The sequence below is a fragment of the Lissotriton vulgaris genome, chromosome 11 (assembly GCF_964263255.1).
Source record: "Lissotriton vulgaris chromosome 11, aLisVul1.2, whole genome shotgun sequence".
Lineage (NCBI taxonomy): Eukaryota > Metazoa > Chordata > Amphibia > Caudata > Salamandridae > Lissotriton > Lissotriton vulgaris.
The window spans coordinates 93,590,610-93,609,172 of NC_141699.1; the positions used below are offsets into that span (position 1 = coordinate 93,590,610).

Sequence of the window (18,563 nt, forward strand, 5' to 3'; positions counted from 1 at the left end):
CTGTCATTCATGTGTGGCCTATCGGTGTTCACTCAATAAAAAACAAAGCACCTAAAGTCATTCCATATGTAAGCAAATATCCTGTGAAGGGATAGATGATCATATTATTTATCTTCTTCATTTTCCTTTTGTAGAAGTCAGGGACAGTGCAGGGTGAAGTGGGACACAACCAAACATTATTACTATCTCCCTAAACCTACTGTGGAATAATTTCTAGATTGTTTGACAAAAATGTTAGGACTGAAATATAAATAGGAATAGGGGATTATTGTCTGTCTGATACTTCTTTGTATTGTACTCTGTGAAACGTGCATGCTATTTACTCTAAATCTTGCTTTAAGTGAAAACATATTAGTTTAATAGATTCCTATTTCTTCATGGCCATATTTATATGATAGAATCAATTGTTAATCCCTGTGTAACCAGTCAAATGCTTAGGCCATGTATTTTGCTATATATTATCACAATTAGCAAAGATTAGCAATAGAGAATATAGTTTGTCAGGATAATTCTATTTTAATGCACAAGTACTAGCATTTATTCAGTCATCTGTTTCATAATAATTTAGCTAACATTGTATCATTTACATTTAATAATGCACGAGCCTCGCAGGTGTTTGCCATATGTGTTATACTATGCTATAATAATTTATTGAAAGCACTTTCACAGAAACCTATTAGTGCAGAGACAAAGCGCACTGACAAACTATGAAGAAAAAGTTGCATTCTATTGATCGAATAACCAAGATCCTTCTTTCAAAAAGCACAGAATTGGAAAGCAGCACTAATTTGGAATGCAGCACAAAAATATAGTTTGGTTGAGCAATCTGCTGAGAGAAACCACCAGGGACTCCTGCTGTGTGGATCTGAGAGGGAAAAGAGTTAATTATCTCATGAATTTGAAGACTAGAAAAGGAGGAGTTAAAAGAATGACGTGGCAAGCTATAATTAGTGAAAGATCTCATTTATTTACTGGTAGCCAGCAAAGGGCCCTTAAGTTGATGCAGACTTTATTGTATTTGTGGAGTCATCATAGAAGCCCTGTGGCTGAGTTCTGGAGAAGTTGTAGCTGAGACATGAAGCTGACACAAATATGCTCTTACCTTAGTCCAGGCAATATTTAATTATCACATTTGCCACTGGCACTTGAAGATTTGCAGAAACAAATGCTAGTGTGAATATATATACCTATGCAGTGAGAGAGTGTGGTTGATGGTGACCTCCCACATTTTTATGTGTCAAAATATTTTTTAGTTTATTAGTGAACGTGAAAATAATCCAACCTCAGTGTTTTTAGCCCGTAAAAAAGTTGAACAATGTCTCTGTTCTGGTTCTTGGTAGTCATCATGTAACAACTCGACCCAATCCAGGGGCTCCTTGTTCTTTCCCGGGCACTTTGGATCAGAAAATAGTGCAGTACCCGGGTTCATGCTGCTCGGCTTGGGCACCACTTAAAAGTGCCTCTTTACTCCCCCGGAAGTTCATTTCATAGAACTGCTCAGTTATTTCCATGGTAGAGAGCCCTGTTGTCTCTGGTTGGTAAAAATAAATAATTGCTCCAGAAATTGCAAGGATGCCCACGAAGACGAGGAAGCAGTACTGACCGAGTGACTCCTGGAAAGAAACAAGAAAGAAATGTGTCAGGCATATTAAGGCTAGAGGAGGACCTGGGGGTGGTGGGGAGTGGTGCTTATCCTGCATTAATAGACCTTATCCTTGCCATGCATGAGCTATCTCTAGACTTGCTTCCTTAAACCCGCCCCCCTAAACTACACCTCACTCTTTATCTGTCACTGGACAGGGTTTAAGGAATCGGCATAACTGTGAAAATGACATCCTTGCAAAGTTGTAAAATAAATCAGCTTCTTGGAGCAACTATTGCATAATCATCTACTTCCAACAAGAGTAGAAAAGCTAAAAAGATACACTCAATCACAGAGCACCTATACTAACAAGAGACCAGAGTGTTTTTGACATAGAGGACCTCCCTTCACAAGAGGCCCGGGCACCTCATTCACAATGCAATATTTAAATTCAAGGAAAACCAAAATATCATAAACACGTTTCTGAGAACCCAAATAATTGAAAAACCTTTTAGTGGAAAAGGCAATAGAAATACAGTTTGGTCTAACAGAGTAGAAACCTCATCTGTCTCCTCAAGAACAATAAAAACATTGATATATTCCTTTTTTAAATTGATTTTGTTTATCGAGCGTTTTCAATATACTCCGACAGATTACACTCAATTGTAATTTGTGCACAAACTCAATACATTTTTCAGAAGGAATCGATATCAAGAACAGACAGAACCACACAACGCAATAACAATACGACAGTACGTTGTATTTGTGTCCATTTATAAGAGCTGATCCCATTCGGATGTTTTAAACATTACATCTACGATGTCTATGGTCGCTGTAGTTTCCGCATCCACACATGAAACAATATGACATCCTTATTTCAACACATTTATTTATTTATTGATTTATTTTTTAGATTTATAAAGCACGCAAATACCCGTTGGTGTCTCTGCGCTGAGGACCGTGGACTTGTGCCTATGGCTGAGATACCCGCCACCCCCTCTCAACACAATCCCCAAGAATTGGGAAACCGGAAACAGTTCTGAACTTTTGGAAGGCGGGAGGGAGTTACCCTCCCGGCCGTATTTATTAAAATATGAAACAAAATCAAAACATTAAAATAACAGTTTCATATCATGTACAATTTCATATCCACATTACGATGTTTGGCTAACCTTAACACGTATCTAATACAAAGGTTCTCCTAGCCGATACTAACATCCTCACAAAATGCATTTCAAATTGAAATTGTACATCCTAACGTTAAGGGCCAACGGCAAGGTCGTAACCGGTGTCAGATCCCTAAACCAGAACTCCCCCCTCACTTGTGAGGGGTGGCCGCACAGAGGACTGCACCTCATGTGCCATACCAATTTCCCTTGTCTTGACGGGGGCCCCTGTTAACTCGACGCCATCTACGTGGTCGTCCGAGGACTCGTGTGAGGTGTCTAGAAGGTAGCGTAGACCCCCCTCCCCACCCCACACAACTTACCACATCTGCCGTCGCAGATGTCCTGGCCCCGGGAAATTCCCAGGAGGGGCCCGTAGCCCCTCCTATCCAGGGAGGGGCCTTGACCGCCTTCCCTTTCCTTTAGGCGTCCCGTCCTTTAGAAGGGACCGCCTCCCCGTTGAGGGGCCAATGGCCACCTCCCCCCGGGCGCTCCCATCCGTAATGGGTGACGCCCCCCCTAGGGATCTTCCAATGACTGCTCACCGATCATGACCTTACCGCCCGACCAAACAATAAATACGACAAGATTAATTACTAAAGAGAAAGAGACATTCCTACTTTAACCGATCAAGTATCAAAAACCTTTAAAACAATGCTAATCACTCTGATGAAAGTCTTTAATAAAGCATACTGCAAAGAATCAACCACTTTATTGCAACCAAATCACAAACTTTATTCAGAAACAACCTGCAAGAAAACAACTACTACGTAAAACGACTTTATACCACGACAACTTGCTGTCTTCAGGGGATGGTGGGTGGGTTCAAAATTGGCTCTTCGTTCCGTCTCGAGCTCACGTGCAGCGAGGAGGTGCAGCTTCAGAGCACAGGAACAAGAGGATGCTTCCTTGGATTGTTGCTCCTTTTATTCTTCTCTGGGCGGGCGTAAACCCGCCTCCTCCCACCTCCGGGGGCGTGGCTGACGGCTTCAGTGTCTAGGACAACCCCCTCTTGGGCGGGAAAAAGTGCGCCCCGGCTACGCCGCTTCGGGCATACCAGCCGAGACGCGCCTCCCGCCCAAAATGGCTTCCCGGGGGGATCGGGGTACTCCACCATACGTTCGGGGGGACCGAGTGGTCGCCCTTTTCCATATGGCTGAGATACCCGCCACCCCCTCTCAACACAATCCCCAAGAATTGGGAAACCGGAAACAGTTCTGAACTTTTGGAAGGCGGGAGGGAGTTACCCTCCCGGCCGTATTTATTAAAATATGAAACAAAATCAAAACATTAAAATAACAGTTTCATATCATGTACAATTTCATATCCACATTACGATGTTTGGCTAACCTTAACACGTATCTAATACAAAGGTTCTCCTAGCCGATACTAACATCCTCACAAAATGCATTTCAAATTGAAATTGTACATCCTAACGTTAAGGGCCAATGGCAAGGTCGTAACCGGTGTCAGATCCCTAAACCAGAACTCCCCCCTCACTTGTGAGGGGCGGCCGCACAGAGGACTGCACCTCATGTGCCATACCAATTTCCCTTGTCTTGACGGGGGCCCCTGTTAACTCGACGCCATCTACGTGGTCGTCCGAGGACTCGTGTGAGGTGTCTAGAAGGTAGCGTAGACCCCCCTCCCCACCCCACACAACTTACCACATCTGCCGTCGCAGATGTCCTGGCCCCGGGAAATTCCCAGGAGGGGCCCGTAGCCCCTCCATTCCAGGGAGGGGCCTTGACCGCCTTCCCTTTCCTTTAGGCGTCCCATCCTTTAGAAGGGACCGCCTCCCCGTTGAGGGGCCAATGGCCACCTCCCCCCGGGCGCTCCCATCCGTAATGGGTGACGCCCCCCCTTAGGGATCTTCCAATGACTGCTCACCGATCATGACCTTACCGCCACAGGCCGGATAGTTGACCGGCTATCCGGACCCCCCACAAAAAACTCCTACCTAAAGGTCATGCTGTAAACTCCTTAACCAGGCTACGAGGTCTCCTATGAGTAAAGAATTCCCCACTCGGGACAAATGGACCCCATCCTCTAGATACATATTGTCCCCCCTGATACAACCATGAGGAATCGAATGCAATGTACTGGTACGGAACAGTCTACCAAGCTTGTTATTCACCTTTTTCACAGAATGATTTATAGCAGACACTGAATTAGCCCCCCGCCATACCTTTTGTGGAATCATATGGGACCATGCAATCGTGCACCCTGGAACTCTTCTCGCCAACCAACTTACTGTGGATAGTATCGCCTCGAGAAGTAGTCGTCTACCAGTGGTTACCAAATCATTGCCCCCAAGGTGTACTATGAGTATAGATGGCGGTGACCTTGTCCGCCCTAACAAACCCTCGAGAAAATGTTGAAACTGGTCAATACAGAGCCCGCCCCTTCCGTAGAAGGTCACCCTGTACCCGTATTCCCCAGCTGTGTGAATCATGTCACCTGCTTTGAATACGTCCGCGGCACGCCTCACGTATGAGTGGCCCACGACCCACACCACTCTTTTCTCAGCCGGTGATCTCTGACCGCTGGTTCCCAGGTGTCGGGTCGACTGCACAGTCCGCCCCGCCTCGTAGGTTTGCGAAACTGTAACCAAACAAAGACAAGAAGCGTGAGTACATGATATCAGCTTCACAACATGTGCAACCGCACATACCTTTTGTAACAATTCGAGGACCAACGCCCCAACTGTTTCACTCTTTCCACACTCAGACCCCTGGCTGTAGCCTCTGTAGCAGCCCCTATCCGGAAGGAATGAGTCCCAAACTCGCCCGGGTTCAAGCCCGTGGCCGAAATTGCCATTGCAAACACCCGCTGGAACTGAAACCTTGTCAGTGGGGTGGCATCTGCGTGCCTCAGCAATGTCCCCCCCCATGATGCCGCCCTCTGCGCCAAGTACTTCTCAACGCATGCCACCGGGCACATGGGCGATCCGGGAATCCGCTGGACTACTACACTGTCCCCAATCGCCCCCTGATCGGTCTTGGACCTGACAAACGAGACAATCATCGTCTCCCCTTTTACTTGTAAGCGCTCTCGGCACAAACCACCCCCCGTATCCTGCTTGTTTCTTGCCACCAGTTCGCTTACCCGCATAGCCCCATGGAATGCTAATGCAAAAGCGGCCCGGAATAACACTGTTTCCGACTGGGATGAACATGTTGCAGGGAGTACGGACAGTAACAGGGCCAGCCTATCCAGACCTATCGGGTGCCTTTCATCTACTCTGCGACCCTCAAGGCGTTGCCACCCCCGCAGCGCTTTCTGTACTACGAAAGACGCTGTAGGATCCTGGATACCATGGGCCCGCGCCATGAAGGAAATTGCGGCCCGATGCCTCTGGGCCGTAGCCATTGATTTGCCTGCCCTGCGTAATGACAGTAAAAACTCTATGACAAATTCCTCCTGGCCCCAAAACTCCCTCCTAGCAGAACCCAAAAAGGACCAATAGGAACGGAACGCCCCTTCATATGCCTTCCTTGTCCTGGGTGCTAAACTCTCTCCCACGAGGTTTTGTAGTTCGGGGCACCGAGAGACCAGAGAGCTTCGGGAAATGGTGCCGCCACCGGATCCGCTGTGGGCAGAAAACCCCAGAAGGCCTGCATACGGAAACGAGAAAGCGCATCAGCGGCCTGATTCAGCACCCCTGGCACATGCCTCGCTCTAAAGAGCACGTTCAATTGCATACATAGTAAAACAATTTCTTTGAGCAACCTCAGGATCCATTTGCATCGTGCTGCCTGACTATTGATACACTCAACCACGGTCATGTTATCAGACCAGAACACCACAGAGTGATCCCTGAACCCCTCAGGCCATGTTATCAAAGCCACCAGAATAGGGAACAGTTCGAGAAAAGCAATGTTACTTGTAAGTCCACACTCATGCCACCATGACGGCCATGTTTGCGCCGACCAGTGATTGCCAAATATGGCGCCAAAGCCTATACTCCCCGCCGAATCTGTCCACAGCCCCAACTCTTCGGAGGACACCGCCGGCTTGGTCCAGACAACCCGACCATTGAAATCCGCCAGGAATGCCAACCAAATGCGCATGTCCTGGCGAATCTCAGCCGAGAGCCTCGTGCGGTGGTGCCCCTCTTTAAGACCGACCATGGCTTGTGCAATCGAGCAGGAAAAGGGGCGGGCCATTGGCATTATCCTAAGGGCAAAATTCAACTGACCCACAGTCTGCTGTAATTGATGCAAGTTCACCTTAGTTTCCCTAATGCATGCCTCAAGCGAAGCCCTGAATTTCCGCACCTTTTCTTCTGGCAACCGGAAACAACCTTCTTCGGAATCGAGCTCTATTCCAAGAAACTCGAGCGAAGTTGATGGCCCCACAGTCTTGCCTGGCGCCAATGGCACACCAAACTGCCTCATCAGATCACAAAATTCTTTTAAAGCCTGTGCACATTCTGTATCCCCGGCAGCCCCCAGGAACAGAAAATCGTCAAGGTAATGCATAACATGCTGAAACCCCGTCATTCTTGTGAATGCCCATTGCAGGAAACAACTGAATTTCTCAAAATAAGCACAAGATATGGAACAGCCCATTGGCATACATTTATCCATGTAATAGCGCCCCTGAAACATGAAGCCCAGGAGACGCTGATCGTCCGGGTGTACCGGGAGCAACCGGAACGCGGACTCGATGTCAGATTTGGCCATCAGCGCTCCGGGCCCCAGGCGATTCAACATGGCGACTGCATCATCGAAGGATGCGTACCGCACCGAACAAAGCTCTGGGTCTATCGCATCATTAACTGACAAATCTCTTGGGGCTGACAAATTATGTATCAGTCTAAACTCACCCGAGTCCTTCTTGGGGACCACTCCCAAGGGTGAACAAACAAAATTAGGAACTGGTGGCATGTTGAATGGTCCCGCAACCCGACCCCGGGCTACCTCTTTCCCAATCTTCGCTTGCACCACTGCCGTATTATGTAGGACCGATAGTTGGTTCCTACACTGCGCTTTACCCTGAAAATTCCCCACCGGGATGCGGAAACCATAGGAAAAACCGTCTCGCAACACCCCAGCGGAGACATGATCAGGGTATTCACTGAGCCAAGGAATCATTGCCATGGTATCAACTGGTGTAGGTAAAGCCGCCCCTCGGACTATGTCAGACCTGTTTGGCGCTTCCCCTACTTCCGTTATCACCCGTTTTGGCTCTGCACATGGTCTCGGGATGCGAGGACTGTCCACACCCCCCACAGTCATGCCTAAACTTGCATGACCCCTGGGGCCTCGTACACTTTCCCCTGTTAAAGTTCCAGCATACCCCCTTCTTACCTGTATTGCCATTCGACCTTGGGTGATGCTCATTACTTGCCCCCGCCCGAAAGGGCGCCCCGGATGGGTGGCGGGAAAACTCACCCCCGCCCCCCCCAACAATGGCACCTTTAACATGCCTGAGTTCTCCATTTTTTGCCAAGAAATGGAGTCGTAACAATCCCACGTCAGGCACGTGTCGAACTCTTTAGCCTTACGAAAGATATTATCATAGCAAAACCACTCATTGCCCGCATATGTCTGAGAAAATTCCATAATACGTGACTGGTACACAGGTAACTCGGTCAACAAGTCAGGTCTCCGTTCCCCCATAATTGAAGTGAATATGCCAAATGCTCTACCCCAATTACCTATCGTCTCATCGACTCTAAAGGGGGCCATTTTTGCGCGCCAAACACTCGGATGCATAAGTTCTTTCTGGACTTTCACATGCTCAATCTCGTAATGATCAGTTAGCAAGGAAAACATGTTTACATATTTCTCAGCCCATATCCGTTCCTTGATTTCCATCGGGATATGCTGAGCCAATTTCTCCCTTCTCGAGGGTACAGACCCCTTCCCCGCAATCGGCATTAGCTGCTTACCTGCGCCAGAAGCTGTAACCGCCGTTGCTGCCGAACTCGTGCCAGCTGCGGGTTGCTCTACCGAAGCCTGCGAGGAAACAAACGAACAAGGTGGTTTCGCGGCCTCCCGTGACTGCCGCAACTGCCTCATTAATTGCTTGGCCTCCTCTGCCGTGTCCCCCGGAGCCACAGGACCCCCGCTGCTATTACCCAACCATGCCGCCAGCTGGGCGGCCAACTCCGGGGGCATGTCCCCATCGTTCACTGGGGTAACCACAACGGGGATCCGCTGGCCCTCGGCAGGAGCCGGCGCGGGAATCTCCGCTGGTCTAGGAGGGCTCGCCGGGGGAGCCTCCGGAACTGGGACCTCGTCCTCATTTGACCCATTCCTGGCCCTCTTCCTTCTTCCGGCCGGGGCCTCCGCCGGGTTGGATCTTTTCGGCCTTCCTGCACCGTCCCTGGCCGCCATTTTTCTCATCATCTCTGCCATATCTTTCACCAACATCTGGAGCATCTGGTCGGTGCTGACCTTCTTTGCGACTCTCTTGCCCGGCATTTTCCCCACGTAGGTGAAAGGTCCTGACGCGATTTGCAGTGCTAGAAGAGAAAAGAGAGAAATTACAAATTTCAAAATTGGCTCTTCGTTCCGTCTCGAGCTCACGTGCAGCGAGGAGGTGCAGCTTCAGAGCACAGGAACAAGAGGATGCTTCCTTGGATTGTTGCTCCTTTTATTCTTCTCTGGGCGGGCGTAAACCCGCCTCCTCCCACCTCCGGGGGCGTGGCTGACGGCTTCAGTGTCTAGGACAACCCCCTCTTGGGCGGGAAAAAGCGCGCCCCGGCTACGCCGCTTCGGGCATACCAGCCGAGACGCGCCTCCCGCCCAAAATGGCTTCCCGGGGGGATCGGGGTACTCCACCATACGTTCGGGGGACCGAGTGGTCGCCCCGTTCCAATATAGCAGGGAGCTACTGGTTGAATAACCAGGTTTTTGTCTTTCTTCTAAAGACCAAGAGAGACTGGCTGGATTTGTTGGTCACATCAGGGCGTTTTCTGAGATACAGCTCAACAGGTCTCCAGATATCCTTCTGACTGGAAGCCACTGGTAGTTCCTCTGCATATATATTTAATTCCTCCTTGCAATATGAAGTATCTTTAAACCAAGCGCCGACTGTAGGCGTGGCCCTCCCACCCCAGCATTTAGCCACCACCCTTTTTGCCAGCAGCAAAGAGACTACTGCCAGTCGGCGATTACATGCTTTTAGTGCTGTACAGACACCCAACATACACACCTGTGGGGAACAAACCACCATCTCCATTAACATCTATGTGAGGTGCTGCATGACACTGCCCCAATACCGTGCCACCTAGGCACACGCACAGGCTAAGTGTTGGAAGTCAGAGCCTTCCAATCCCCATCTTGCACATCGGCAATCCTCCCGCAACCCATTGCTATGCAATCGTGCAGGCATATGGTACATTTGATGCAAAAACTTAAAATGAATAATCCTAAGATTACAAATTTGCTGTGAGTCGCCCCATCAGAGCGCAGCAAGCTGCCCAATGCTCCCATGATAGTGGGTCCTCTAATTGGTTGACCCAATTTTCATACACCTTAGCTTTGTCCATCTGATTCTCCACTAGAGAGGCCCTATAAAACCTAGTTATCAAGCCCCTTCTATCTTTACTAATCAGGAGCATCTGAAGGGCTTTCAACATCTGTAGCGCCTCAAGGATTTTCAGGATATTCCGCCCTCACAGCCTCGCTCAACCTCACAAATATGAACCCAAGCATGGCAGTGTAGGCTGTCTTGGCCGTAAGATCTTACAGCATCACAAAAGAACCACCAAAATATATGTCCCCCAGTGTAGTTATTCCAGCTTCTCTCAAGAGAGCTAGGTCCTGTTGCTCCTGAGTGACAAAGATACCCGGGGGCCCTTTTATAAATAATGCTGGTGTATGCAGATGCCCCCACCCGCTCTGCTCTGTAACCCCCGCCATGCATGTGTTGTGCAAGTCACTGTTTTAATATGTATTCTAGAATTTAGCGGCCTAGCATAATGCAGCACAGCTGTAGGCGGAATTGGGTGGGCATAATCCGCCTCCACTGCCAGATGAGGGAAAAAGATCTGCAGAAACTGCCAATAGTGGGCTAACTGAGCCTGTGGGCACAGGTGATATAGCCTCAAATCCGGCACTTCGAGACCTCCCCTCTCATAAGGTTGCAACATGACATCCCAGCTGCAGAGTGGCTGCTTACCAGCCCATGTCATAGTCAGTTTACATGACTGTAAGGTTTTAAACGATTTGTTTAGGAAGATGGGAATATTGATAAAGAGATACAAAAATGTTGGCAGAATATTCATCTTAATCACAGTGGTACGGTCAGCCAAAGATAGCAGCAACCTTATCCAGCCAGCCACCCTTTCCATCAGCGCTGACAATGCCCGGCCATTATTCATCTGGACCACAACATCTGGGTCCCTGTGTACAAACACGCCTAGGTATTTAACAGCATACTGAGCCCACTGCAAGTGAAATTCAAACTCATGCTCTATGGTACTCTGTGTCAGGGGCAATATGACAGACTTACTCCAGTTTATATTCGATCCCGAAAAGCATCCAAACTTAACATCCTCCTGGGGCAGTGACTCAAGATTTACCTCTGGTTCTTGAACATGCAACAGAATATCATCAGCAAACAATGATATGGCTAACGGTCTCTGCTGAAACCCCAGCGCTGCATCCTTATGCAGCTGCCTAATTTTACATGCCAAGGGTCAAGAACAAGGGAGATTATGCTGAACAAACCCAGACAGATCTGGCAGCACCAAAACGGGCACCAATGGTTGGAGCCTCGTAGCAATTATTTTTGCCAATATTTTAACATCAATATTCATTAAGGACAGCAGGCGATTTGATTCATATTTGTTTGGTTCCTTGTCAGGCTTTAACAACATCAAAATCAGCGCCTCGCATCCAGTGTGAGGCAAGACACCGCTATCATTAGCCTCTTCATACATCTCTACCAGTACCGAGGCCAGTTGATCCATATAGGGTTTTATAGAATTCGCTAGGTAGGCCATCGTTACCTGCTGCTTTGCCCGTTGGCAGTTTCCGTATAGCTTCCTTAACCTCATCAACTGTCAGCGACTGGAGCAAATACTCCCTCTGACCTACAGCTCGTAGTCGCTGACTTTCTGGAGGTCTGTGCAGTCTCTGTGCACAACGGGGAACCTGCCATCTAAACCTGTTTACCTGGACACTCTGAAACCGGACTGGACATTTGGGCTGATTGCTGTGAGGAGGTTCACGGAGCGGGACTGCGAGTCCCAGCAGTCTTTTCGGCCCTCCAAAGGCCACACCAGCAGTCTTTGCGGCGCTCCATCGGCTGCACCTGGTGACTCTTCGCTCCCTCGCCTGCCAGGTCCTTCTCACGACTCGCGGCCCCCGCTTCGCGGGAGCCGCTCGTAGTCGCTGACTTTCTGGAGGTCTGTGCAGTCTCTGTGCACAACGGGGAACCTGCCATCTAAACCTGTTTACCTGGACACTCTGAAACCGGACCGGACATTTAGGCTGATTGCTGTGAGGAGGGTCACGGAGCGGACTGCGAGTACCAGCAGTCTTTGCGGAGCTCCATCGGCCGCACCTGCTGACTCTTCCCGCCCCAGCCTGCCAGGTCCTTATCACGACTCGCAGCCCCCGCTTTGTGGGGGCCGCTCGTAGTCGCTGACTTTCTGGAGGTCTCTGCAGTCTCTGTGCACGACTGGGGAACCTGCCATCTAAACCTGTTTACCTGGACACTCTGAAACCGGACCGGACATTTGGGCTGATTGCTGTGAGGAAGTTCACGGAGCGGGACTGCGAGTCCCAGCAGTCTTTTCGGCCCTCCAAAGGCCACACCTGGTGATTCTTCCCACCCCCGTCTGCCAGGTCCTTATCACGACTCGCGGCCCCCGCTTCGCGGGAGCCGCTCGTAGTCGCTGACTTTTTGGAGGTCTGTGCATGACTGGGGAACCTGCCGTCTAAACCTGTTTACCTGGACACTCTGAAACCGGACCGGACATTTGGGCTGATTGCTGTGAGGAAGTTCACGGAGTGGGACTGCGAGTCCCAGCAGTCTTTGCGGCGCTCCATCGGCCGCACCTGGTGACTCTTCCCGCCCACCGCCTCTTTCTATATAACCACGCCCAAACCCGCAATACGCGGGACGTGCGCGGGCTGTGCCGGGCAAAGCCCGGGCCCGTTTTAGCCCGTTATAGACCGTGCGAGACCGGACCGGGCCCCTCTCTAACCACTCTTTGCGGAGCTCCATCGGCCGACATCCTGCTGACTCTTCCCGCCCCAGCCTGCCAGGTCCTTATTACGACTCGCGGCCCCCGCTTCGTGGGGGCCGCTTGTAGTCGCTGACTTTCTGGAGGTCTGTGCAGTCTCTGTGCACGACTGGGGAACCTGCCATCTAAACCTGTTTACCTGGACACTCTGAAACCGACCGGACTTTTGGGCGGATTGCTGTGAGGAGGTTCACGGAGCGGGACTGCGAGTCCCAGCAGTCTTTGCGGCCAGCAGGAGGTGGAGCCAGCATTGTGGCAGGCAGGCACAGCCCTATTCACTCCCAGATGCTATCTCCTCCCACCAATCTAGTTGCAGATGCAGTCTTTCAACCACAGGCTGACTCAGACAACCTCCTGGGGGCTCTCCAGCCCCTGTCACCCTCAAACCAGACAGTCAATCCACAAGCAGGCCCAGGCACACAGAAAGGTTAGACAAGAGAACAGCCACTTTCTAAAAGTACTATTCTCAAACACAGAATTTAAAAACAACCTTGCCTAAAAGATGTGTTATTAAATTCTGAGTTCAGGGATATTAATCACTTATGTACCATCTTGTTCCTATGGGACGATAGGCTGGTACCATTGGGACCAGCCTCCCCCATGTTAGTCTATGGAGCAAGAGTACCTTGCAGTAGTGAGCACACAAAATGGCTGCTGATCACTACCGGAGCATGTTACCTGCACTAGTACATGCTCTACCTTACCTATACACGGCACCCTGCCCAGGGGGTTACCTTGAGCCTTCCATAGGGGTGACTGATGTGCACAGAAAGGGAAGGGTTAGGCCCAGCCAGTGGGGACACTGGCCAGGCGGACATGGCAGTACACTGACTGCACACAAGCACTGCGGTGGCAGGCCTGAGACACCATTTTAGGGCTACTTAGGTGGGTGGCGCAATCAGCGCTGCAGGCCCACTAGTAGCATTTGTCATCACCAGCCCTGGCACACACAGTGCACTTTACTAGGGACTTCATGGTGATACAAATATGCCAATCAGGTATACCCAATCAATATGATAATTTACATAGGGAGCACTTACACTCTGGCACTGGACAGCAGTGGCAGAGTGTCCAAAGCATCTAAACCAGCAAAAACGAATTCCAGCACAGCATCAAAAAATACAGGAGGCAGAGGCAAAAAGATGGGGCAAAACCATGCCAAGGGTGTCAGGTCTAACACATCAAACATTGGCAACGGCTCCCCAGCGATGATGTACAGGGCGGCCCTGAAAAGATGATCTACTTGCCTAAATTATTGATTCCTGCATAACACCCCATCAGATTTCAGAGATCAAATCTTTAGGGAAGTGGACGCAATAACGAGCAAACTGCTGTAGGGTGGGGGTGTCCCTAGTATTGCATTATTGGCTCTAACCAGAAAACCCCATTCTGGAGGAGTGGCTCTTCAGAATCTACAATTAAACTATTGGGCATCACAACTCAATGGACTGCTGAATGGGAGCCAGCAGGATCCAGCCTTGATGGCAGACAGGAGGGTCATGCACCCAACTGGATATCTGCAATACCTTTATGGAGGAAAATGCATGTCTGTACTTCTATACAGGACTGCAATGTTGGTGCAGTTGTGGAATAAAGTGACAACAGGCATGGATTGAGGAGAGAAGTTAACACTGAAAATAACTCTGTGGAAATCTGCATCATTAAAAGATCTGTGGAAAATAGAAGGTGCAGGAAGTGGGACCTGCTGGTCATCTCTAAGCTAGGGGGTGTATGAAGGGATGGCAAAGTGATACCCTTCCAGGGACAATACGACATGGGGATAACCAAGTCTAATGGTTAATGTACATGGGGTAAGACAATATGTGATGTTGTCCTTACACCTGGTATTGGGAGTGTGGATTAACTCTGAGAACTGTGAGCCAGGGGTCGGGGGGAGGGTGGGGTTCATACTGTTTGTTTCATGGTTATAAAACTGTTGTTGTGAGTTATACTGGTTAGTGACTGGTTATCATACTTAGTAGCAGCCGGTGCATTCGGGGTTTCCTGAACTGTCTGCCTCTCTAGGGGAGGGACATCAATTGTAATTGCACATGTAGGGATAGGAGCTGTAATTGAAATGTATGTGTGGTCTGGATTCATATGGGTAGGCGGTGGCCCATCCAGAAGCTACTCGGATTTCATGAGTATAATTAGATCTTACTGTTCCATCATGCATTGCTTAACATCTGTGTTTCCTAGGGTGGTCTGGTATCTCTTTTTTCCAGTTTAGTAATGTAAATAGCCCATATTAGTCCAATTGACCTTCCTCCCTCCATACATTGGGCTATTGTAATTACATCCGTAAAGCCAATTTTAGCAAGTCCTTCGGCCAGAGTTTCATGTCTAATGCCATGCAGGCTTTCCATGTCATTGGGTTACACCTTTTAAAGAGTGTGAGTGCTAAGATTTTGACCTGGTGTCATAGGCTGTTGACACCCAGTTATTGATCACCATAGGCCCTGATCCCACTCACACAAGAATCTGTTTCAAAAACTGCATGACCTATATTGACAACTGGATGCGTACCAACCACCTACAGCTTAATGGAAGTAAGACAGAGGTCATTCTTTTTGGTAAGGTGAACGAATTCTGTTCTAGTGACTGGTGGCCTCAGAATCTGGGCCCCTGTCCATCTCCCAAACCTGTGGTGCAGTACCTCGGAGTGATGACTGACAATCAGCTGTCAATGAAATGCCACATAAATCACATAATCAGCATCTGTTATAGGATTACGCGTAATCTACACAAAATGTTTCAATGGATCCCTATTGAATCTCAGAAACCACTTGTCCAAGAATTAATCATAAGTTGTATTGACTATGGAAATGCGCTGCTGGTCTCCGTAAATACAGAGCTCTATTCTAAGCTTCAAGTTTTGCAAAATACTAGACTCGTACTAAACCTTCCTTCAAGTGCTCCTTCAGTGCCTTGTCTGAAGACTCTTCATTGGCTCCCTATTAGGAAGCGAATCCGCTTCAAAATCCTATGTGAAATTCACTAGAACATGCTTGGTAATGGGCCAAGCTACTTTGCCCAAAAAAGTAGCAGGTATCAACCGAGCAGGACGCTTAGGTTATGTACCAAATATCTCCCTACCCCTTGCAGAATCCGCACCGCAGAAATGGCGGTAGATCTTTCTCTTTCCTTGCACCTGCTTTCTGGAATAAGCTTCTATCACATCTCCTATCGATTGCTGATCATAAGCCATTCCGCAGGGAACTAAAAACCTGGCTATTTGACCATCTATAATGACCGTACATCAGACCACCAGTCCCTTGGAGTTTACACTAGCCCAAGAGACCTCCGGGTCATATGTGCGCTCAATAAATTTCTCTGACTTGACTAAGACTATGAATTTACATAATAATGCAAATGTTTTGGGTCTTTGCATTAGGCCCATAAGGCACATTTACGGAATGAGTGGTAGCGGTCGGTCCACCAATTCCTAGGTTATTTCCAACACCTTTACCTATGCAAGGTGAAGTACCTATCACTCCCACACCATCTCTAACACACCAGCTTGAGTCTGATGATATCTACAGTATTCAGGGGATGTTTCCTTGAACATGGTGTGCAGCTGTGTAGGGATAAGTTGTTTCCAGTGTAATTAGCTAAATTGTGTGGATAGGAATCTTGAGTTCCGAGACACTTGTTTAACTTGTGATAAGATTATTTCCCATTGTTCAATAGTAAACTCCGTTGCCAGGTCGGCCTCCCATTTACTTTTGTTGTCTAGGTTACAAGTGTGTTGCTTTTAAGCAGGTTGTAAAGAACAATCACAGGTTTCCTGCCTGTGTCACGAGGAAGGGCTCCTGTGAGAGTGCACATAATATTGGTTCTGTTTAACCCCTCCCCAACTTGTGCACTCAGAGTGTTAAATGGCATTGCAGGTCACAATGCCGGACTGCTTTGTCATGTGTGTCTCTCATTTTGAAATGAGAGACATGTGTCAGTGTATATTTCCTCTATATGGGTCACCCCAGCATCCATCCAGGAATGTGTCTGATGTCTCAATACCACTTTCTGCAACTTGAGCAGTGTTCACAGTGGTAGCTGTGTGCTGGAGCAGACTCATGTGTGGATATATCTCTGAGAGAATGCCCTCTCAACTTTCATTAAGTAGGATTCAGTGAAATTCTTAGAAGGATTCGAAATCCAAGTCAGGATAGGTACCCTGCCCAGGATTCATGTCACCTCAGTTCTCCCTACACAGGGCCCCGCTACAAACCACCGCATTGGACACTGCAGTATTGCCGCAGCATAGTATAATTCACAATTATGGGCTTCCAGACCCCTTCTAGCACTGAGCACTATACCGTGTGTAAAGCCACTAATTTTCTAACAGTATCCCAAATGAGGTTGGTTAGGGAACCATGTAGTGTCTGAAAGAAGAATTGGAGAAGAAACACAAATAGAGCTGTGAAGAAGTACAACAGCCATCGTAGTTTTTGTTGCTATCGCCACTCGTCTCATTAGGGATAGAGCTATTGAGGTCCAAAATGATAGCAAGCTCCTAACCGATACCAGTGACCCTCCTAGGTTGCCCTTAATAAAGGGATTGGTCTTGTGATAGATATGCACCCCCAGATATTTGAAGGTGTCAAATCACAATTCCAGTTTAGTTGCTGGTAATGCGAGTATACAGTGTTCGGCTATCAATCCTAGGGAGTAAAGGCAAGATTTAGCCCAGCTGATTTTGAAGCCCAACATGTCTTCAAACTCTTCTAATAGTTTCATGAGCCTCAGCAGGGCTTGTGTCCATTCTGAAGGGAGATCAGGGCATCATCTACATACAGCAATATCACATGCCATCTACCACCTGCTTGTATTACCTAGTCTAATGCTGTGCACAGTATCATCCAAGGGGTTCCATGGCCCACAGGAAGGAAGGGCAGCTCCAATGAGTTCTTCTTCCCATATTGAAGTGATCCGATATGATCTGCCCCATTTTGACCCTGGCCACTTGGTAACTGGACATTGTATCCAGATGAGGAATAGTGGTCCCACACCCATTCTCATTTGTACGGTCAGGAGATAGGACAAACTAACAGTATTGAACGCCTTTCTAATGTTGATAGACACCACTAGGCAGTGTGAGTTTGCTATTGAATGTTTACCCAGTAATTGATGGATTTTGAGTAAGGTGTTCCTGTCTGGTATGAATCCATTTTGGTCAGAATGGACCAGTGTAACCACTATTGGCAGCAATATGTTTGCCAGTAATTTCCCCATAATTTTATAATCATGTTTGGGCAGGGAAAGGGGTCTGCATGAGCGAGCATCAGAGGGGTCCCGCCCTGCATTAGGTAGCACTACTATTAGTACTTCCAGGAGGGAATCCTGTAACATTTCTACTATCCTTGCTTCTCCTTAGACTTGGAACAGTTTTGGTGTCACTTGAATACTATATGTGGAATAGAATTCAATTGGTAGGCCTTCCATTCCCAGGTTTTATTTCACTCTGTTTGGGTGAAAGTTGTTCAAATCTCTTTTATTGGTTCATCCAATCCAATTTATTGCAATATGTTTAGTCTAAGAAGAGGTATTACTCAGTTGTACTCAAGTAGGCAGTTGGCAGGCATCATGGGACCCTCTGTGTAGAGGT

General features: G+C 48.4%; 1 protein-coding gene across 1 annotated transcript in view; it reads right to left on the minus strand.

The window, feature by feature from the left end:
• Positions 1 to 610: 610 nt before the first annotated feature.
• LOC147679024 (solute carrier family 2, facilitated glucose transporter member 9-like) overlaps positions 611 to 18,563 on the minus strand; it is an 803,060-nt gene continuing 785,107 nt past the window's right edge. The window contains exon 14 of the mRNA XM_086942759.1: positions 611 to 1,613. Within this exon, the coding sequence (XP_086798885.1) occupies positions 1,401 to 1,613 (213 nt within the window). The 3' untranslated portion in view covers positions 611 to 1,400. The remainder of the gene's footprint in view (positions 1,614 to 18,563) is intronic.